We start from the raw sequence: 19,511 nt of genomic DNA on the forward strand, positions 1-19,511 counted from the left end.
AAAAGGGTTTCTCAACTGCAGATCTGCTGTGATTAGAAGAAAATAAGGTCCAAAAAGGCCAATAAAATGTCAAATGATGCTTCATCAGCACTTTCCCTGAGACCTGAAGTACAAGCTCGAACCGGTGTGTTTTCTCTCTTTAACCTACCAGAAGTACCGTCCAGATGACAGCAGCGTTGAAAACACCAAACCAGTTAAACAGGACTAATTTCTCACTTGACACAATAAACTGACTGAAGGTGTCATTCCATTTAACAACACATTTAAAAGCTATGGGAAATCTGTCACGGCTGCTACGGAGGAGAGGAAGTCTACATATGTAACTGTGGTAAACTTACAGTACAGTTGGGTTAAGGAGAAGCTAACTAGATATTCTTGCTATTCACTAAACTTTTTATCCAGACACAGACAGGTGACCTCACTAACTCAATGATGGTACCTCTGGATGTCTGTTTGCATCGGTGCAGAATCTTTCCTACTGTGTATAGGACTACAGTGTAGACACACACAGACAGAGAAGAAGACAGGCAACAGTGAATGAAGCGGGTGAATTCACATGAGACAAAGAAAGATCTTCAGGAAGTTAGTATTAGTAGTAAAACTAAATTATACTTAGTAAATTATTTTAGAAATAGAGGGACTTGGTGATTCATTTTAGCATCAGGTTCTTGACTGGAGTACACTACATGGCTTTCAAAATCTTTTAAAACACTAGGCATCACACACTTGCTGACTTTGTAAATAGATAGAGAGAAAAACTGGGCATTATACACTAAACAACTGAGGATCAAACACTACTAGGCTTTCAAGTCTTTCCAAACATAACAAATGCATATAGAAACGTGTTTGGTTTCTGGGATACACTAGCAGTTAAAAGCTTTTGGACAGTCTCTTCTGCTCACCAAGCCTGCATTTATTTGACTCGAAATACAGCAAAAGCAGTAATATAAAATAAATATAAAAATTCAGCTTTAAAATCACAGGAATAAATTACATTTTAAAATATATTTAAAGAGAAAGCAGTTATTTGTAAACAGTAAAAATATTTTGTATTTGTACTGTTTTTGCTGTACTTTGGATCAAATAAATGCAGGCTTGTTGAGCAGAATAGACTTCTTTAAAAAAACACTACAAATCTTACTGTCCAAAAACTTTTGACTGGTAGTGTATCCATTACAAATGAAAATGATGTGTTCTAAAACAGTGGTTCTCAATCCTGGTCCTGGGGGACCTCTGCTCTGCACATTTTGCATGTCTCCCTTATTGAACACACCTGATTGAGATCATCAGCTCATTAGGAGAGAGATCCATGAACTGAACTAATAAGCTGAAGATCTCAATCAGGTGTGTTAAATAAGAGAGCCATGCAAAATGTGCAGAGCAGGGGTCCTCCAGGACTAGGATTGAGAACCACTGTTATAAAATCAGCTTAAAATATCAAACATGTCTCATATCCTCCGACTAAATGGAATCAAAGTCTGAAGCTAAAAAAAAAAACAATCTGTGCCCATCATAAACTACACAATTAAAATCTCGGCAACATATGTATAGTGTATTCCAGCTTTAAGTAAGGTTAAGTGCTTAAAGATCGCAAGAAATTGCATTCACAACCATTTTATTTTCATAATGTGACATTTTCATCTGAAGTTAAATATTCAAAAACAGGACTTAAACAGAATTTATTTTACCCACTGTGATTTGATAGGACAGGAAATTGTTACACTATTCATCAACGTTATTGATTAATCAAAAAAGTAATTTCACAGGCAGGGAATATTATATTTTAAATTTTAAAAAATGATTAAAAAATAAATTTGGTAAAAAACTGAATGCCAATATAGAGTTAATTAGCATGTAATCTTGCTGCTTAAGATTTAATCTTGGATATTAAATTAAATCAGATAACGTCTCCATTTTTCTACAGTACAGAATTGTGTTTACCTGTAACCTGGGGTATGTACGGTAAGGCCAGTCTCTCTACGTTATATCCAGGTACAGACAGAGCTTCTGCCAGATCAGCCGTCTGAAAATACAAACCAACGTCGTCCCGGTCTAAAGAGTCTGGGAGCCTGATCCACACACAAACATACAGATACACGCAAGGAAAGAGATCTGGAGTTAGTTTTACTATTGTTATTATTCTGTATTAAAAATGACTGATTCAAGCTATGGTTGATATTAAATTTCAATACTATTTTGACTAAACATGTTCGAATCAATCATTTTAAAGACTAAAGTAAATTGTGGCGGCGGTTCTTGTGACAAAGTGCGAAACCAGACTTCCTTCGCCCAAATGGAAAGCATATTTACACTGTCTGAATCATTCCCTATCCCTTATATACAGTTGAAGTTAATAGTACATACACCTTGCAGAATCTGCAAAATGTTAATTATTTTAACAAAAGAAAAGAGGGGGTCATACAAAATGCATGTTGTTTTTTTGAATAAGATATTTCACATAAAAGACGTTACATATAGTCCACAAAAGAAAATAATTTAATTTAATTTATAAAAACAACCCTGTTCAAAAGTTTACATACACTTGATTCTTAAAAGTGTGTTGTTACCTGTGTTTTTTTTTTTTTTTGTTAATTTAAATAGTTAAACTGCCTGCTGTTCTTCAAAAAAGTCCTTCAGGTCCCACAGATTGTTTTGTTTTTCAGCACTTTTGTGTATTTGAACCCTTTCCAACAATGACTGTAGGATTTTGAGATCCATCTTTTCACTGAGGGACTCATATGCAACTATTACTGAAGGTTCAAATGCTCACTGATGCTCCAGAAAGGAAAAACGATGCATTAAGAGCCAGGGTTGTAAACTTTTGAACAAAATAAGGATGTTTTCACATCCCGGCTCTTAATGTATCGTTTTTCCTTCTAGAGCATCAGTGAGCATTTGAACCTTCTGTAATAGTTGCATATGAGTCCCTCAGTTGTCTTCAGTGTGAAATGATGGATCTCAAAATCATACAATCATTGTTGAAAAGGGTTCAAATCCACAAAAATGCTGAAAACCAAAGAATTTGTGGGACCTGAAGGATTTTTTTGAAGAACGGCAGAAGGTGTAACTGTTCAGGACAAACAAGGGACTCATGAACAACTATCACTAAACATAAAAACACAGCTGTGGATTATTCAGTTGACAACAAGGTATTGTATGTGTATGTAAACTTTTGAACGGGGTCATTTTTATAAATTCAACTATTATTTTCTCTTGCATAACTTATTCAGGTCAGTACTAAATAAAAAAATAACATGTATTTTGTATGATCCCTCTTATTTTGGTAAAATAATTAACATTTTGCAGATTCTGCTGGGTGTATGTAAACTTTTGACATCAAGTGTAGTGCACTACGTGCCATTCCCCATACAGAAAATATAAATTCTGTGACCAATTTCAGCCACAGCCTCTATTTATAGAGGAGGGGGCGGGACGCTTCCGATTCTAGAGAGCATTTGATTGGATAGAAAGTTTGATGAGAAGCTGAAGTGCAGGGTGATGTCATTAAAATTGTTTTGTCAAAATATTGGCCAATTACTGATATAGTAAAAAAACATTCACAGAAATACTTACACACACTTCTCTTTAAAAACGTGTTCAGGCAGAAGGTACGGAGCATCTAGATTTCTCATCTCAATAACCTGACAGGAAGAAAAGGAGTTACAGGATGTTGTATATAGGATGCGTGTGTGCCGTAAGCGTGTGAACGTGTACCTTGCTGACGTGTTGGCAGAAAGGTGGATTTGCAATCATCTGACTGAGGAAGTTGAGGTATGCGGCCACCAACGCCATGATTCCACAGCGGATAAACATTGGCATGTTCTCCTCATTTGCCAGGGCCATATCCTTTAGCCAATCAAAACAGACATTAGCAAAACAAAAAGGAAATCTGCCAAGTCTCTTTGGATTCAAGCGTCTGAATGAATGTCAATGGAGGTGAGCATACCTGCAGGGCGATGGACAGACGCATGAGATCAATCATCACCTCCTCATTGGCCAGTTCAATAGTGATCAATGCCAGAGCTGTGAAGAGCAGCTCAAAGTTCTTTTGGACGTTATCTTCCTCCTTACAGCCCAGATAGATGTGTCTGTAGAGCTGCTGCCCATGCTGGAGGGAAAGAGAGAGAGAGAGAGAGCAACAGTTTAAGGGCTGCGGTTTCACATGTGTAGTTGTGACGTCTGTGTGTGTTTATGAAGTCTTGTACCTTTTTCATAAAGACCACATCCTGTTTGGAGATTTTTTCTCTCTTGATCTTCAGAGCAGCTACATTAGGAATAATCCTGCATACACACAAAGGAAATGGTAAGGGTTTATTCTTATTCAGATGCACCAGCGCACCAGTTTTATGGTATTATTGCCAACTTAAACTATTCAACTTTAAAGCTCATAAATCATTTTTAAGCTTTAAAAATGATTTATGAATTTTAAATATAAAATCGTGGCAAGTAAATTAAATAAGATATGTTAAAGTATTGCAATTACTAAAACTGAAATAAAAAAAAAAGAATTATTTAAAAAAGGAAAACGAAACACAAAGCACAACAATATGACTAAATTTAAAATTTATGAAAATAGAATATACAAAAAGCACAGCAAAATTACTTAAACTAAATTTCAAATATCTAAAAATCGAATTCACAAAAAACACAACAAAATTCCTTAAGCTAAAAAAAAAAAAAAAATATATATATATATATATATATATATATATGTATATATATATATATATATATATATAAATTAAATATACAAAAAAGCACAACAAAATTACTTGAACTAAATTTAAAATAAATATATAAAAATTCAATATGTAAAAAAGCACAACCAAATTTCTTAAACTAAATTCAAAATAAATACATTAAAAAAATCTGATATAAAAAAGCACAACAAAATTCTTTAAACTAAATTCAAAATAAATATATTAAAAAAACAAATATACGAAAACACAACAAAATGACTTAAACTAAATTTTAAATATATAAACATTAAATATACAAAAAGCACAACAAAATTCTTTAAACTAAATTTAAAATAAATATATTAAAAAAAACCAAATATACAAATACAACAAAATGACTTAAACTAAGTTTAAAATATATAAACACTAAATAAACAAAAAAGCACAACAAAATTATTTAAACTAAATTCAAAATAAATACATTAAAAAAACTAAACTAAATGTAAAATAAATCTATAAAAATCCAGTATATAACAAAAAAAGCACAACAAAATTACTTAATTAAAAAATATATATATAAAAATGGAATATACAAAAAAAAAAAAAAATTACTTAAAATTAAATAAATGTATAAAAATAAATATACAAAAAAGTATACAACAAAATTCTTAAATAAATTTAAAATAAATATATAAAAATGAAATATACAAAAAAGCGCAACAAAATTACTTAATTTAAAATAAATATATAACAAAATTATAAAAATATCTAATGCAAAATATTAATAAAGACTATAATAGTCTATCAATAACAAAATTACATCTGGTCATGTCAATCACACAAAACTTTTAATTGTGATTGATATCATAATTCTTTCTAGGAATAGTTCACCCAAAAATAGTGGAATATATTAAATATATTGCTTAGTCCACATTCCCTTTAAAAAAAAACTAAATAACAAAAAAACGAAATATAATTTTTATTTTTAAAAAGAATTCCAACATACAAAGAATGCAAAAAAAGAAGTTAAATATCCCATTTGGGTTAGATTTATAAATGAACAACCCTTTAAAACCTGATAAATACGCATAAACGCTTGCAGGAATCGTGACACCTGTGCTACAGCTCCATTCAGCTTTAATCAGGTTTTCAGTCAGAACATAATTAAAGTGTTATATGTCAAATTGAATAAATGCATTTACAGCATTAAAAGACGGTGTTAAATAATTTAATTAATCGCAGGTGTTAACGCATTAACTTTTGACAGCCCTAGTTTTCACACATGCAATTTAAAGTATTAAGTGTGCATCCATACCGGATCCCTCTGAGTTTGGCTCTGTTGTCATGGCGATCAATGATGTTGTGCAGAATCTCCAAGACGAGCTGCCGGAGTTCACTGTCTTCCATCAAAGAGATGGAGCATAACGGCTCCAGAAAGGCAGCGGGCAGACCAGCACACATCGTTTTACACTTAAACCCTGACGTAACCTACACACAGAGAGAGAAAGTATCCATCAGATATGAAGAGCACCACCATTATAGTACATATTCACACTAGTAACTCTGGAAATACTGTTGCACTTGTGGAAATGACCAGCAGTAGGAGATGGAGAGCAAAAACTGTTGACATCAAAAATAACAATTGTATGTCTCAACCTGCAACCCATTTCCTGCCTGTTGCTGGGCAACGGCGCCTGAAAAGTTGCCCTGTCTAAAACCAGCCATAAACCAGACTAAAGACAAAATTGGACATTAGAAAAAAAGAAGAAAAAGGACACAAAGCACCACAGGGAGCTGTAATCTGATGTTATGATCCGTGCAGTCTGCTGTCTAGGAACCTTCAGTAACTCCCTCCAGGAGAGACGGGAAGGTTTTACAAACAAGCTCAGAAACAGAATGGAAGTCTAATATATATTCACTAATCATGACTGATAACTCTGAAACGATGCCTGATATAAGCCTTAAAGGGATAGTTTACCCGAAAATGAAAACTAACCCATGATTTACTCACTCTCAAGCCATTCTAGGTGTATATGACTTTCATCTTTCAGACGAATACAGTCAGTGTTATATAAGCTTTATAATGGCAGTGAATGGGTGCTGAGATTTTGAAGTCCAATAAAGTGCATCCATCCATCATAAAAGTGCTCCACACGGCTCCAGGGGGCTTAATAAAGGCCTTCTGAAGTGAATCAATGTGTTTGTGGAAGAAAAATATCCATATTTAAAACTTTATAAACCGTAATCTCTAGCTCCCGCTAACTGTCATACGCGCTTTCACAAGAGAGTGGATGACGAGGCATAAGGTCTGGTGGGAATATGCTAGTCTCGCGAGAACCAAGTTTTATTGGTTTACTCCCAGGAGCCGTGTGGATTATATTTATGATGAGTGGATGCACTTTATTGGACTTCAAAATCTCAACACCCATTCAGCCAGGACGCATTTCAATATAACTCGTTTGATTATATTAGATTGAAAAAAGTAGGACTGTCCTCGACTAAAGATTTTTTAATCTGTATTAGGTGTGGGCGATATGACCTAAAATTAATATCACCGTATTTTTCATCTTTTGAACGGTGACGGTATAATATCACGGTATTGCTTTTTTGGTACATTTTGGGAGGAGTAGCCTGTCCTGTCCCTTTAGTATGTGGATAAGGTTAATATTTTTATAATATAATAAGTAAATGGCAGGTATCCTTATCAAAAAGAGACATGGGAGAGTATTATGCATTCTCAACATATTTATTTAGCAAAAAACCTAAAGATCTTACTTAACAGTGTACAACAAAACAAAAATTATTTTTTATTGAAATTTAATTTCTGCAATATTTAAAACCTTTAAATAACTGGGGGAAATCAACCCATGGCAACAGTTCAAAAAGTAGACCAATTCTGTGGGGAAAAACGTGGACTTGGCAACCCTGCATCCAACACGAGCTGCTGGAGTTAATGTCATTACACACATGAGTCCTAGATTTTTGCACGTTAAAAAAATACAGGTTATGTTAATCGAGTTTACACACTGCCTCTGAAACTTTCGTCCGTCATAAAAAAAAATTCGGATCGTGTTTGATTTTCTGCATTTTCGCATCCATAATAAGCATTTTAATAAGGATGGCGAATATGAGAAAACTAAAAAAAAAAAAAAAAACGCATACGAAAATCGGACTCAGTGTACAATGACCTTTAGATTTGAATGATCACGGGTCGAAAGTAAAGAGAGATGACAAAAATAGACTGGAGGATTTGCTGCAATCTTGTACTCACTGACAAATATCTAAGATGTGCTGCTCCCTTTACACAGAGTGTGTGTTATCGCAAAATCGAAAGTAAAAGTAAACAGGCCGGTCGCGTTCGCTTCGCGCCCGTTCAATTTGTGAACCGCTGTGTAAATCCTTCGGCCGGCCGCCGGGAAAAGTCCCGGTCGTCCCGATTGCCACTCCGCCCCTGGTATAGAATACAGGCCCGACCTTTCTTCACGATGTTTCACCAGTCGTTTAATGGCCACTCCCCTTTTACCTACCACCTGCAAAGCTGATACGACTATATTTTACTTTATTTACAACAGGATATATAGTATAAGGACAGGCATTCAGACCACTACTGAACGTTTGAAGAAAATGTAATGCCTTATTATTTAGAATTAGCTATTATTGGTGTAAATGCAGCCGTTCAAGGCACATAATTGATTTATTACGGTATTGACGGTATTAGAAAATCCATGTCGTGGCGCAATGTCACACCGGTGCTGACTATGACACCGGTGTACCGCCCACCCCTAATCTGTATGCAAGTTTCATTCCGATCACATAATCTGAGAATATTTGCTTTCTATTTGAATTGGTTTATTTAAAAGTAGACATTTCACTCTCTATAGATATATTTTTCACGTCTGTAAGGCGACTATGCACAGAGTTTGGAAATTTCGCACTCAAGTTCACAGAGACCGAGACAGCAGAAAACGCATCCTGTTTGCTTTAATTATTTTACAAAAGCACAACGTTTCGGTGTTTTTGTGAGTGCACACAAATAAACAGAGTCTTTACAGATTCTAAAGATGTATTACTCTTATCCCTATGACTAGAAATGATGGAGTATTTTAAAAGCAAAGGGACCACACTGGCACCTCCATCACAGAACAGAAGTTAACAGTAATTTAATCATACATACATCATCACTACCCATACACACATACACAAAAGCAAAGAAAGAAAAGAGGTTTACCATAATGAGAGAACTTAACAGCATTGCCTGGATTCTCTTAGTGCCCTGATGCCTGGGAAAGAAAGAGGAGATAATTCAACATCTTTGATTTTAAGTTTCCGTTTTTACATAAATAATAGCTGGATTGCTGTTTGCATATTATATACTCTAAACATAGTGACATAGTAGCAGGTATTTCAGTAGTTGATAGCAAAAGCAATTAAAATTAAATTTAGCAAATCTTGATTTTTATTATTTGACAAAGTTCGATTGTTATTTGTCAAATAACAAATATTATCTGAGACTTTTAAATTAAAGGGCTAGTTCACCTAGAAATGAAAATTAGCGTACAATTTACTCACCCTCAAGACATGCTAGTTGTATATGACTTTCTTCTTTCAGTCAAATCCAATCAAGAGTTGTATTAAAAATTGTCCTAGCTCTTCCAAGCTTGATAATAACAGCGGGTGTTTCTGTTCAACAGTCCAAAAGAAGTCCAATAAAGTGCATCTATCCATAATAAAAAGTATGTGTATAATAAAAGAGGTGAATAAAGGCTTCTTTTGGACTGTTGTACAGAAACACCTGCACACTCCCATTATAAAGCTTGGAAAAGCTAGGAAATCTCATATTAGATTCGAGTGAAAGAACAAAGTCATATACACCCAGGATGCCTCATAGATGAGTAAATTGTGGGTTAATTTTCATTTTTGGGTGAACTAAGCCTATAAACTAAGGCATAATTCCATAAAAATAAAATTTATTATGTACTTAAAACTTTTACCCGTTATTCAAGATAAAAACAACTAAAAGGCAGAAATTAAATAAACAGTGCTTGATTTTTTTTTATCTATAACTGCAATATTGTAATGTCTGATTTGTTTATTTGCCTGTTTACACTCACTGAAGATGCACTTTTGACACCCCTGATTAAAAATCGTTTGCATGTTGCAAATGTGCATCTGTCAGTTTAACGTGCAATCAGCACCATAATCAAGGATTCAAGAAATGTTCTCCAAATGCTACGACCGCTGATAATGACAAATGCAGAATTTCAGTCCTACCCGATCTTGACGGTGTCCAGCGTGTGACACGGCGTGCCATAAACAGGAACTTTCCCCATAATGAACATCATCACTTCAGCTCTCTGATAATCAGGAAGATTTCCTCCAAAGAAACCTAGACACAGAGACAAATCCATTTTATTGAACTGCTTCGGTATTTGGACATCATAAAAGGTCAGATTTTAGTGAGCACGTCAAGCTGTCACCGATGGTTTGGATGATGGCGTTCTGGACGTAGCGCTCCTCGCTCTCTTTGGTGCGGGTGGAGGAAAGGCTGCTCGCAGAGTTCCTGCGGGAACCGTCGCCCAGCTCAAAATCCACGCTCATACGCAGATGCTTCAGCAGGGTGTTAAACACCTCCAGGACCGTGGGACCTGAAAATACGCACACAGACAGCACAAAAGTAATTATGCAGGATTATGCAGATTTTTCTTCAAAATCAGCATAGAAGATGCTTAAAACATCACAGATTCTGTCTGGACCAAATGAATAAGCGCTATATGATATTAAAGGGATAGTTCAGCCAAAAAAGGAAAATTCTGCCATCAATTACCCTTATTTGTTTGACACTTGCATTTTCTTTCTTCTGTTTCTTTCTGAACACAGAAAAAGACATTTTGGCAACTAAACAGTTACTGGTAGCTAATGACGTCCATAGTATGGGAAAAATAGTCAATGGCTACTGTCAACTGTTTGGTTACCAACATTCGTCAAAATATCTTCTTTTGTGCTCAACATAAAAAAGAAACTCATACAGGTTTGAAATGACATGAGGGTCAGCAATTGATGACACAACTATCATTTTTGGTGAGCTATCAAACTAGAGGCAGGAACTAAAGAGCACTGCTAGGGGGCGCTGCAGTTTCTCTACACAGCAAACCCACAAAACCTTCAGTCACTCGTCAAATAGACATTGTTAATTAATCAATACACCAATCAATCAATACACCATCAAAAGTGTTCACTAGTTCACCATACACATTAGTGACCGCCTGAAGGTTTTGACTGGGTGACAGCCGTGTTAGTTAACGTACCCAACCATAGATTGGGTGGTGAAGAAATTGGACTGAGAAACTTGTAAGCATTGTTTTGATTACGAGCAACATGACCTGAAAGAAAGCAGATTTCAGGAAGGAGACATGGAATAAAGAAAAAGACAATGAGGAGTGAACATCAGAAAAATGATGAAATGAAAAAAATGAAAAAAGGAAATGTAGTTTGTTATTTTCGGCATCTGTTTGTAGTTGTAGTGACTGACACAGAAGCAAAAGAACAAACAGAATGACATTTCAAAGGAAAGATATGAACATAATGATGTTAGAATGAGAATAAAACAACAGCAAGTAGACTTTTACATTTAAAACGTTCACTACACTGCTGTTCAAAAGTCTGAGGTAAAATTAATTTAAAATAATTAGGGTGCATTAAATACACAGGAATAAATTACGTATTAGACTTATTAAGCACAAGATCAGGGCTCTACAGTGCGATCATTTCAGTTGCATTTGCAATGTTGCAATGTTACAATGTTAAGTAATGTATCACGGACATATCTCACGAATCCTTTCATAATCAAAGTGTAGAGAGAGTGATTATAATAAAACTTTGTGAGATTGCGATGAACTAAGATGAGTGACAGCTTTTAATGATTTTTTTGTAGTTTGTAAATAAGATATTGATTTAATACAACAGTTAAATAAACAAGAAGTTAATATTACGTGACTTACATTGTCTGACTATAACATTATTGCCAGATTTTGCTCTATTTTGTAATCAAAAATAGTTTTAAACAAGTCACAACTAAGCCACTGCGCATCTCCATTCAAAAACAGGGTGTTTCGTTTATAAATTAATGTGTTTTTAAACGAATCTAGTGAGCCAATGATTCAGTTTCCCATTCATAAAGCTTTATTCCTGAATAAATCAGCTGTTTGAACGAATCAAGTGAATGAATGATTCAGTAATTAAATCAGTGACTGATAAGCGAAGCCACCTACTAGCAGTTTTAGTTTAATTTTTAAAGTAGCTTTTCAGTTATTTAAATCATTTAATATTTCTATATTCAAAATGTTATATTTAAAACATTAATCTCAACACGAATTTATGAATTTGATTGCACTCACGCCACCTCTGAGCCTTATTAAACATATGAAAACAAGCCACTTTTCTTCTGTGCCACCTCTGTAGTATACATTTTCTTAATACTGATTTCATTTGATTGGCAACTTATTCTACTTGTTCTTACTCTGTTGTTTTAATTAGAAACTTTAAAAAGCTTATAAAATATATGCATTTTTAAATCTGACATAAAAGACGACATTCTTTCAAAAGGGTCATCGGATGCAAAACTCACTGTTTTACATGCTGTTTGAACATTAATGTGTGTTGGCAATTTGTGTACACAACCACCCTACAATGATAAAAATACTCACTGAGCCGCTGAAGACGCAGAATTAACGTTACTTTCGTTTTTGAAAGGAAAGTGCTGATCCTGATCTACATATGTGTCTATGTTCATGCAAATCATTCATGATGCTGCGTATAAGGGTTTTTATGCATCTTTGCAAATGGCCTTTCTTAATAATGTGTTGGTTAGCAAGTTTCGCAGCTAAACACAGCTAAAGTAAACATTACGGCTCGTCATCCCACGGCAGAGGGGGCGGGGCGAGCAGAGCTCATTAGCATTAAAAGGAACATGCAACAGAATAGCTTGCTCTAAAAAGGGCTGATTTTGACAAGGTAAAAAGAGTGTTTTTTTACACTACCACTGAGAAATTTTAACCAAAGTATGTTATAAACTTCTCATTAAGACCCTAAGGAATCATGTACAACTTGTGGAAAATGGGCATCCGATGACCCCTTTAATAAAGCTAGAAAAATGGCTTTACAAACGTAAAAACAAAAGTGTAAATCAAGTGTAAATCACTTAAAAGAGTCAAAGGTGCTCCTGAAATTTTGACTGTGCACCTACATTTTTTTTAAAAGTTTTTAAATTTTTTAAAAGAAAAGCAAGCATAGAATCCTGGATATGTGCCAGAGTTTAATTCTTAGGGTTAATAAGGAGAAGCAGTAATAACCATGATGCTTGTCTCAGATGTTCAGTGCTTGGTCTTACCAATGGAGCCTTTGGCTGCTATGGCAACTGTCTCCAGCAGCACCTGAACGATACCTGCCCTCACACGTGGGGTGTTCTTACTGTGGGTGTCAAGGTGAGACAACACTTGCTGGATCACATGGTGAGAATGCTGGGCCTGAAACACACATGCTTCATTACACATGCTGTAAAAGTGAATTTATGATCCATCATCATTAAATGCTGCAATGGTAATACAGGATTACCATAGAAATGAAGCGAGAATCCAGTCGCTTTACCTGTATTGAATACATGATTATCCTAAAACAGGAAACAGCAAAATCGTTCGGGTCCCATAGACGATGGTTGTCCAAATGCCTGCAGGAAAATAAGTCTTTGTATTATGACCTCTTATAAGACAACATCATTACTGACAATTTATAGATACAGGGAATCTGTCAAATTTAAGACTTAAGACCTTTTTAAGACCTGCACAAATAAAATAAATACCATATGAGTGGGGTAGTGCAATGTAAAGGTAACATATAAAAAGGTTTATAAAAATGATCACATTTCAGCCTTTAAAATTTAAAATGGGATGAGTCAATAATATTAAATATTACATTAATTAACAATTATTATCAATCAATTGTTGCATTAATTAAATAGCCTAATATATACCAAGATGATTTACTCATATTATTAGGAAATGGAGAGAGTGCAATGTCTGATGGAAAAAGTCTTCTAAAGAAAATGGCAAATCATCAAATGATAGTCAGATGTGCGCTTGAGATTGCAACCTGGAAAATGCACTTTTAATGCTATTTGAGCATATGGAACAACATTTATGGGTCAGTTAATGTCAGATTTTATTGCAGGTATGAAACGTGTTATTAAATGGGAAAACTGCCATATTTAAATCTGCTGAATTTATCCTTTGGCTAAAAAAAGCTACTAAACAATTTTATGTTAGTACCTTTGCCCTCCACAATTTTCTCAAACAAGCTTTTAGCCTTTTATTACACAAATTTATAGCGGATTTGTGTTTGGATGCTTTTTATGCAATTTAAGAAAATTATCTTAAAAATTGCATACCGTTGTCGTTTATAATAGTGAAGTAAAGATTATACAAGTGGTATTTTTGCCAACCTTTTCTTTTCTAAAAATAGTTTACAAAGAGCCATTAAAATATTTTACATATTTAAAGCAGGAACAAAAATAACACTCTTTCCTCTACATTTAGCACTTTGACAACCCTCAATTTAGATTCACATTCTGCAGTTTTTAATTATGCTAATATGTAACTTGTAAAGGTTGTTAGAGTTTAATACTTATGGGTTGGAGTTACTAAATTAAAAACACACAATAACTAATAGTTAATGGAATAGTTCAAATTCTGTCATTATTTACTTGCAGATATAAACTCGAAGTTCTGACTTTTTTCTTAGAATTGTGAGATTATATCTCGCAATTATGACTTTTTTTTTCTCAGAATTGCAAGTTTATATCTCACAATTCTGACTTTATTACATGCATTTGCAAGAAAAAAAGTCAGAATTGTGAGATATATGCTCGGAAATCTGAGAACATATCAGTCTTTTTTCTTTTTTTCACACTTCATAACTCGCAATTACGAGTTTATATCTCACAATTCTGAGGGGGGAAAAAATCTGAATTACGAGATATAAACTTGCAGTTGTGAGAAAAAAAATCAAAATTGCAAGTTAATATCACGTAATTCTGAGAAAAAAGTCATAATTGTGAGTTTATAACAATTGTGAGTTTATATCACGCAATTTTAAGAAGTCAGAATTATGAGTTTATATCTTGGAATTCTGACTTTAGAACTCGCAATTGCAAGTTTATATCACGCAATTCTGAGAAAAGAAAAGTTAAAATTGTGAGGTAATATCACAAATTTCTAAGAAACAAAGTCAGAACTGAGTTAACTCACAATTGTAAGTTTATATCACGCAATTTTTTAAGAAAAAAGTCAGAATTGCATGTTTATAAAAAAAAATTAATTGCGAGTTAATATCATGCCATTGTGTAATATAAACTCGCAATTATGAATTATAAAGTCAGAATTGCAAGAAATAAACGTATAATTCTGACTTTTTTTCTCGGAATTGCGAGAGAAAAATGTACAATTCTGCCTTTTTTCCTTTATATTCTGTGATATAAACTCGCAATTGTGAGTTATAAACTCACAGTTCTGACTTTTTTTTCTCAGAATTGCATGATATTAACCTGCATATTGACTTTTTTTTCAGAATTGCGTAATATAAACTCGCAATTGTGAGTTATAAACAATTGCAAGTTTATATCACCGAATATAAAGGAATGAAGGCAGAATTGCGTGTTTTTCTCTTGCAATTCCGAGATTTGTAAGTTTATATCTCGCAATTCTGACTTTATAATTCATAATTGCAAGTTTATCTCACACAATTAAAAAGTGAAAAGTCAAAATTGCGGGTTAACATTGTGCAATTCTGAGAAAAAAAGTCAGAATTGTGACTTTAGAACTCACAATTACGAGTTTATATGACGCAATTTTGAGAAAAAAGTCAGAATTGTAAGTTTATATATTGCAAATCTGACTTTATAATTCACAACTGCGAGTTTATATCACGCAATTCCGAGAAAAAAATTTCGAGTTAATTTTGTGCAATTCTGGGGAAAAAAAGTCAGAATTGTGAGTTTATTACTCGCAATTGCGAGTTTATATCATGTAATTTCGAGGGGGAAAAAAAAATCTAAATTACAGGTTATCATCTCGCAATTCTGATTTTATTTCTTGCAATTGCAAGTTTATATCACGTAATTTTAAAGAAAAAAGGCAGAATTACAGGTTATCTCGCAATTCTGATTTTATTTCTTGCAATTAGAAATGTATAGATAAAAAGATAAAAAGTGGCAATAACCAAAACTGTTTGATAACAGCATTCTTAAAAATATCTTTTTATGTTCTGCAGTGGAAAAAAAAGTCATATAGTTTTGGAACTCAAATCCATCAGTAAGTAGTTTGAGTCTTTGAAGGCTCATGTTCACAGTCTGTGATTTTTATACAGGTGTCTGGAGTCGATTCTGGCACCGCCGTCTGTTACGTCGGACACGGTGCTTCCACTCAACAGCAGTTGTGATGCGGAAAACTTGAGCATTCCTTCACCGCAACACAAATCCTGTTTCCACACCTTTATCTCTCCTCTTTTCCACAGTCTGTTCTAACTCTAAAACCTCTATGCCACCATCGTCTCCCTTCCTGCTGTCGCCATGGTAACGTCAATCTGATCTCACCCCCCATCCGACGATGCGAGCTATTTTTAGAACGCCTGAAATCCCCCTCCACCCAAAAAAAGCTCTCGCTGTCTGTCTGCCTCCCCGAACACCAGCTTTATGTGTTATCAGAGGTACAGATATCTGCCCCGGAGCTCAACGTTCCCTCAAAACCTCACACAAGTTTAATAAATACAGAGCACACAGCGCACAGTTTAATCAGGAGAGGAAGAACGAGACATGAGAGACGCAGAGATGTGATGGAGAAGGTGAGGCGGTGTGATAGAGAAAAAGAGATGTGCTTGAGAGCCCCTTGGCGCTTTGATATTCTCTTTTTACAGACATCTCACTCAGCGCTAATTGGCCAATGACTGAGATGAGCCAAAACAGTCTCATTAATGAGCCCTGTGAGTGTCCACACACGCATGCATGCTGCATACGGCTGCATGTGTCTGAATTGTGTGCTAATAAGCTGCAGATGGAGACCAGGTCAGAGCGGTCAGACCAAGAACTGCTCATTTTCACACAAAGCCAAATCAAAGCAGCTCGTCTTCAACTCTGAATCTAAAGTTTCACCTTCAGCTGCCATTAAATTCAGACAGACATACGCATATACAGACCTACAGAGCATTTACTCATTAACTTACATCATAGAAATGCTATTATCTTTGTAACGCAAAGGGTTAAAACATATGCTCTAATATGACTGGACAAAGTGGCTTTTCACTAGCGTCAAAAGTAAAATGGTTAGAATATGTTTTTGAAAGAATTGTCTTATGTGCACAAAGGCTGCATTTATTTGATCAAAAAATATAGTAAAACTGTAATGCTGAGAAATATTATTACAAATTAAAATACCAGATATAATTTTCGATATTTTTTTACTAGTGGGTGCAGGACACTATACTTCATTTATGTAATCGAAGAGAAAGAAAAAAAGAAAAAAGTCTGAATTGCAAGATACAGACTCGCATTTGCGAGAAAAAAGTCCGAATTTGGAGTTTATCTCGTAATTCTCACTTATTTCTTGCAAATTGTGAGAAAAGTTTATATCTCACAATTCGGACTTTATAACTCACATTTGCAAGTTTATATCATGCAATTCTGAGAAAAAAAAAGTCAGAATTGTGAGTTTTTATCGTAAAATTCTAACTTTATAACTTGCAACTGAGAGTTTATATCTCATAATTATGAGAAAAAATATCAGAATTGTGTTTTTATCTCGTAATTCTCACTTTATTTCTCACAATTGCAAGTTTATATTACAATTATTATATGAGTTTGCATCATATTTCAGAGTAAAAAAGTCAGAATTGTCGAGTTCATATCTTGAAATTCTTTATAATTATATCACATATCTTATATCATAATTCTGAGAAAGAAGTCAAAATTGCATGTTTCACACAATTCTGACTTTAGAGTTTGTATCATGCAATTCTGAGAAAAAAAAGTAAAAATTTTGAGTTTATATCTTGCAATTCTGACTTTATAAACGTGCAATTACTAGTTTATATCTTGCAATTCTGAGAAAAAAAGTAAAAATTTTGAGTTTATATTTTGCAATTCTGACTTTATAACTCGCAATTACAGGTTTATATCATGCAGTTCTGAGAAAAAAAGTCAAAATTGCGAGTTTGCATCATGCTTTTCAGACAAAAGTCAGAATTGTGAGTTTATATCTTGCAATTCTGACTTTATAACTTGCAATTACAAGTTTGCATCATGCTTTTCAGAGAAAAAAGTCAGAATTGTGAGTTTATATCTCGCCATTTTGACATTATAACTTGCAATTGCGAGTTTACATCATGCAATTCTGAGAAAAAGTCAGAATTGCATCACACAATATAGATAAAAAAAGAAAAAGTCGCAATAACTTTTTTTTAGCCAGTAGCGAAAATGGGCTTTCATAATTTCTTCTGTGGAACACAAAGAAGATATTTTGGGAAATGTGCTTTTCATCCAGACACTGTAAATCAGTGGTCACTAAAACGGTTTGATACCAGCATTCTTCAAAATATCTTTCTATGTTTTGGAGAAGAAAAAAGTCATACAGGTTTGGAACTCAATCCATCAGTACCAGTAAGTAGTTTGAGTCTCATGTGCAGGACACTATATTTCATTTATGTAATCGAGGATAGCAGATTAAAGTAAACTGTGACATATTATACCCAAATATTCTTCATATACTACTACCAGTAAAATTGATACAAATTTGGGACCAAACATTATCCTGACACTCTGACCTAACCATGTTTGCTTAAGTGTTTTTTTTATTGCTAATGCGACCTTTTTAGACCACAGACTGAACAAAATTAAGCATTGCTTGGTAACTGTAAATATTGTCATACTAACAGTTTTCTGAATAATTTTTGGTTCACTGTAATCCATTACATACCTTTCTCTCAACATTATCAAGATGTATTTGTTCTGACACAGTTGAACTCTTTATTACCATTTTCTAAACTATAGCAAATAAACTGTGATAATGTGAGAAATATCGAAGGTGTCTGAATAAATTTTGGTTTGACTGTATTTTAAGATTTTAATTCCTGTGATGGCAAAGCTGAATTTTCAACAGCCATTTATCCAGCCTTTGGTGTCACATGATCCCAAAAATCATTCTAAATGTTTACAAAAATTCGAATAAATACATTTTCTAAAATTACTTAAATCACATTTCAGTGCATTATAAAACCTTTTTAGTTTTATAGCATGAAACATTGTGTCATAATGATATGGTCATCACTAGATCATTTACTTCCTTATAAAATGACCTGGAAATGACTCCAATGTTCCTCTAGACTTGCCTGGATGTGCGCCGCATGAATCAGGAGAACATTAGTGCTAATGGAGGAAAAAACAGCTCTGATATGATGAGATATTTAAGTAATACGCCATGAGAGGACAGGCTACGGAGACCTTACTATATTTAAGAGGTGTTAAGTATGACAGGAAATGAGTACTGAATCTGAGTGAAGTGCAGTCACAAGTAGCCAAAAATTCACTCGCAGGTTCTTTTGATAATAAGGTATGGTGATGTGGTTGTGGGCATGGCACGAAGTGGAGTTACACCTCGGGTGTGGGTTATTTTCTAATAATGCAATGGATGGGAGTCAATTATTCCACTTATACTATGGTTACCACACCTCAAGACATTGTTCAGGTGTTGCGTTTAAATGCATTCATCAGATTTTTGTTCTTAAAATGCTTTT

At 34.2% G+C, this 19,511-nt stretch overlaps 1 protein-coding gene across 2 annotated transcripts in view; it reads right to left on the bottom strand.

The window, feature by feature from the left end:
- Positions 1–1,903: 1,903 nt before the first annotated feature.
- Positions 1,904–19,511, bottom strand: part of efr3a (EFR3 homolog A (S. cerevisiae)) — a 52,193-nt gene continuing 34,585 nt past the window's right edge. The window contains exons 9-20 of one of the 2 annotated variants that reach the window (XM_073848630.1): positions 13,323–13,401; positions 13,066–13,201; positions 10,985–11,059; positions 10,157–10,324; positions 9,951–10,065; positions 8,908–8,959; positions 5,995–6,167; positions 4,206–4,281; positions 3,947–4,108; positions 3,715–3,846; positions 3,574–3,641; positions 1,904–2,069 (exon numbers count right to left, since the gene is read on the bottom strand). In XM_073848630.1, the coding sequence (XP_073704731.1) occupies positions 1,919–2,069; positions 3,574–3,641; positions 3,715–3,846; positions 3,947–4,108; positions 4,206–4,281; positions 5,995–6,167; positions 8,908–8,959; positions 9,951–10,065; positions 10,157–10,324; positions 10,985–11,059; positions 13,066–13,201; positions 13,323–13,401 (1,387 nt within the window). In that variant the 3' untranslated portion in view covers positions 1,904–1,918. The remainder of the gene's footprint in view (positions 2,070–3,573; positions 3,642–3,714; positions 3,847–3,946; positions 4,109–4,205; positions 4,282–5,994; positions 6,168–8,907; positions 8,960–9,950; positions 10,066–10,156; positions 10,325–10,984; positions 11,060–13,065; positions 13,202–13,322; positions 13,402–19,511) is intronic. The other variant, XM_073848631.1, reaches the window with a different exon arrangement.

This window comes from Garra rufa, chromosome 10, assembly GCF_049309525.1.
Source record: "Garra rufa chromosome 10, GarRuf1.0, whole genome shotgun sequence".
Taxonomy (NCBI): Eukaryota; Metazoa; Chordata; class Actinopteri; order Cypriniformes; family Cyprinidae; genus Garra; species Garra rufa.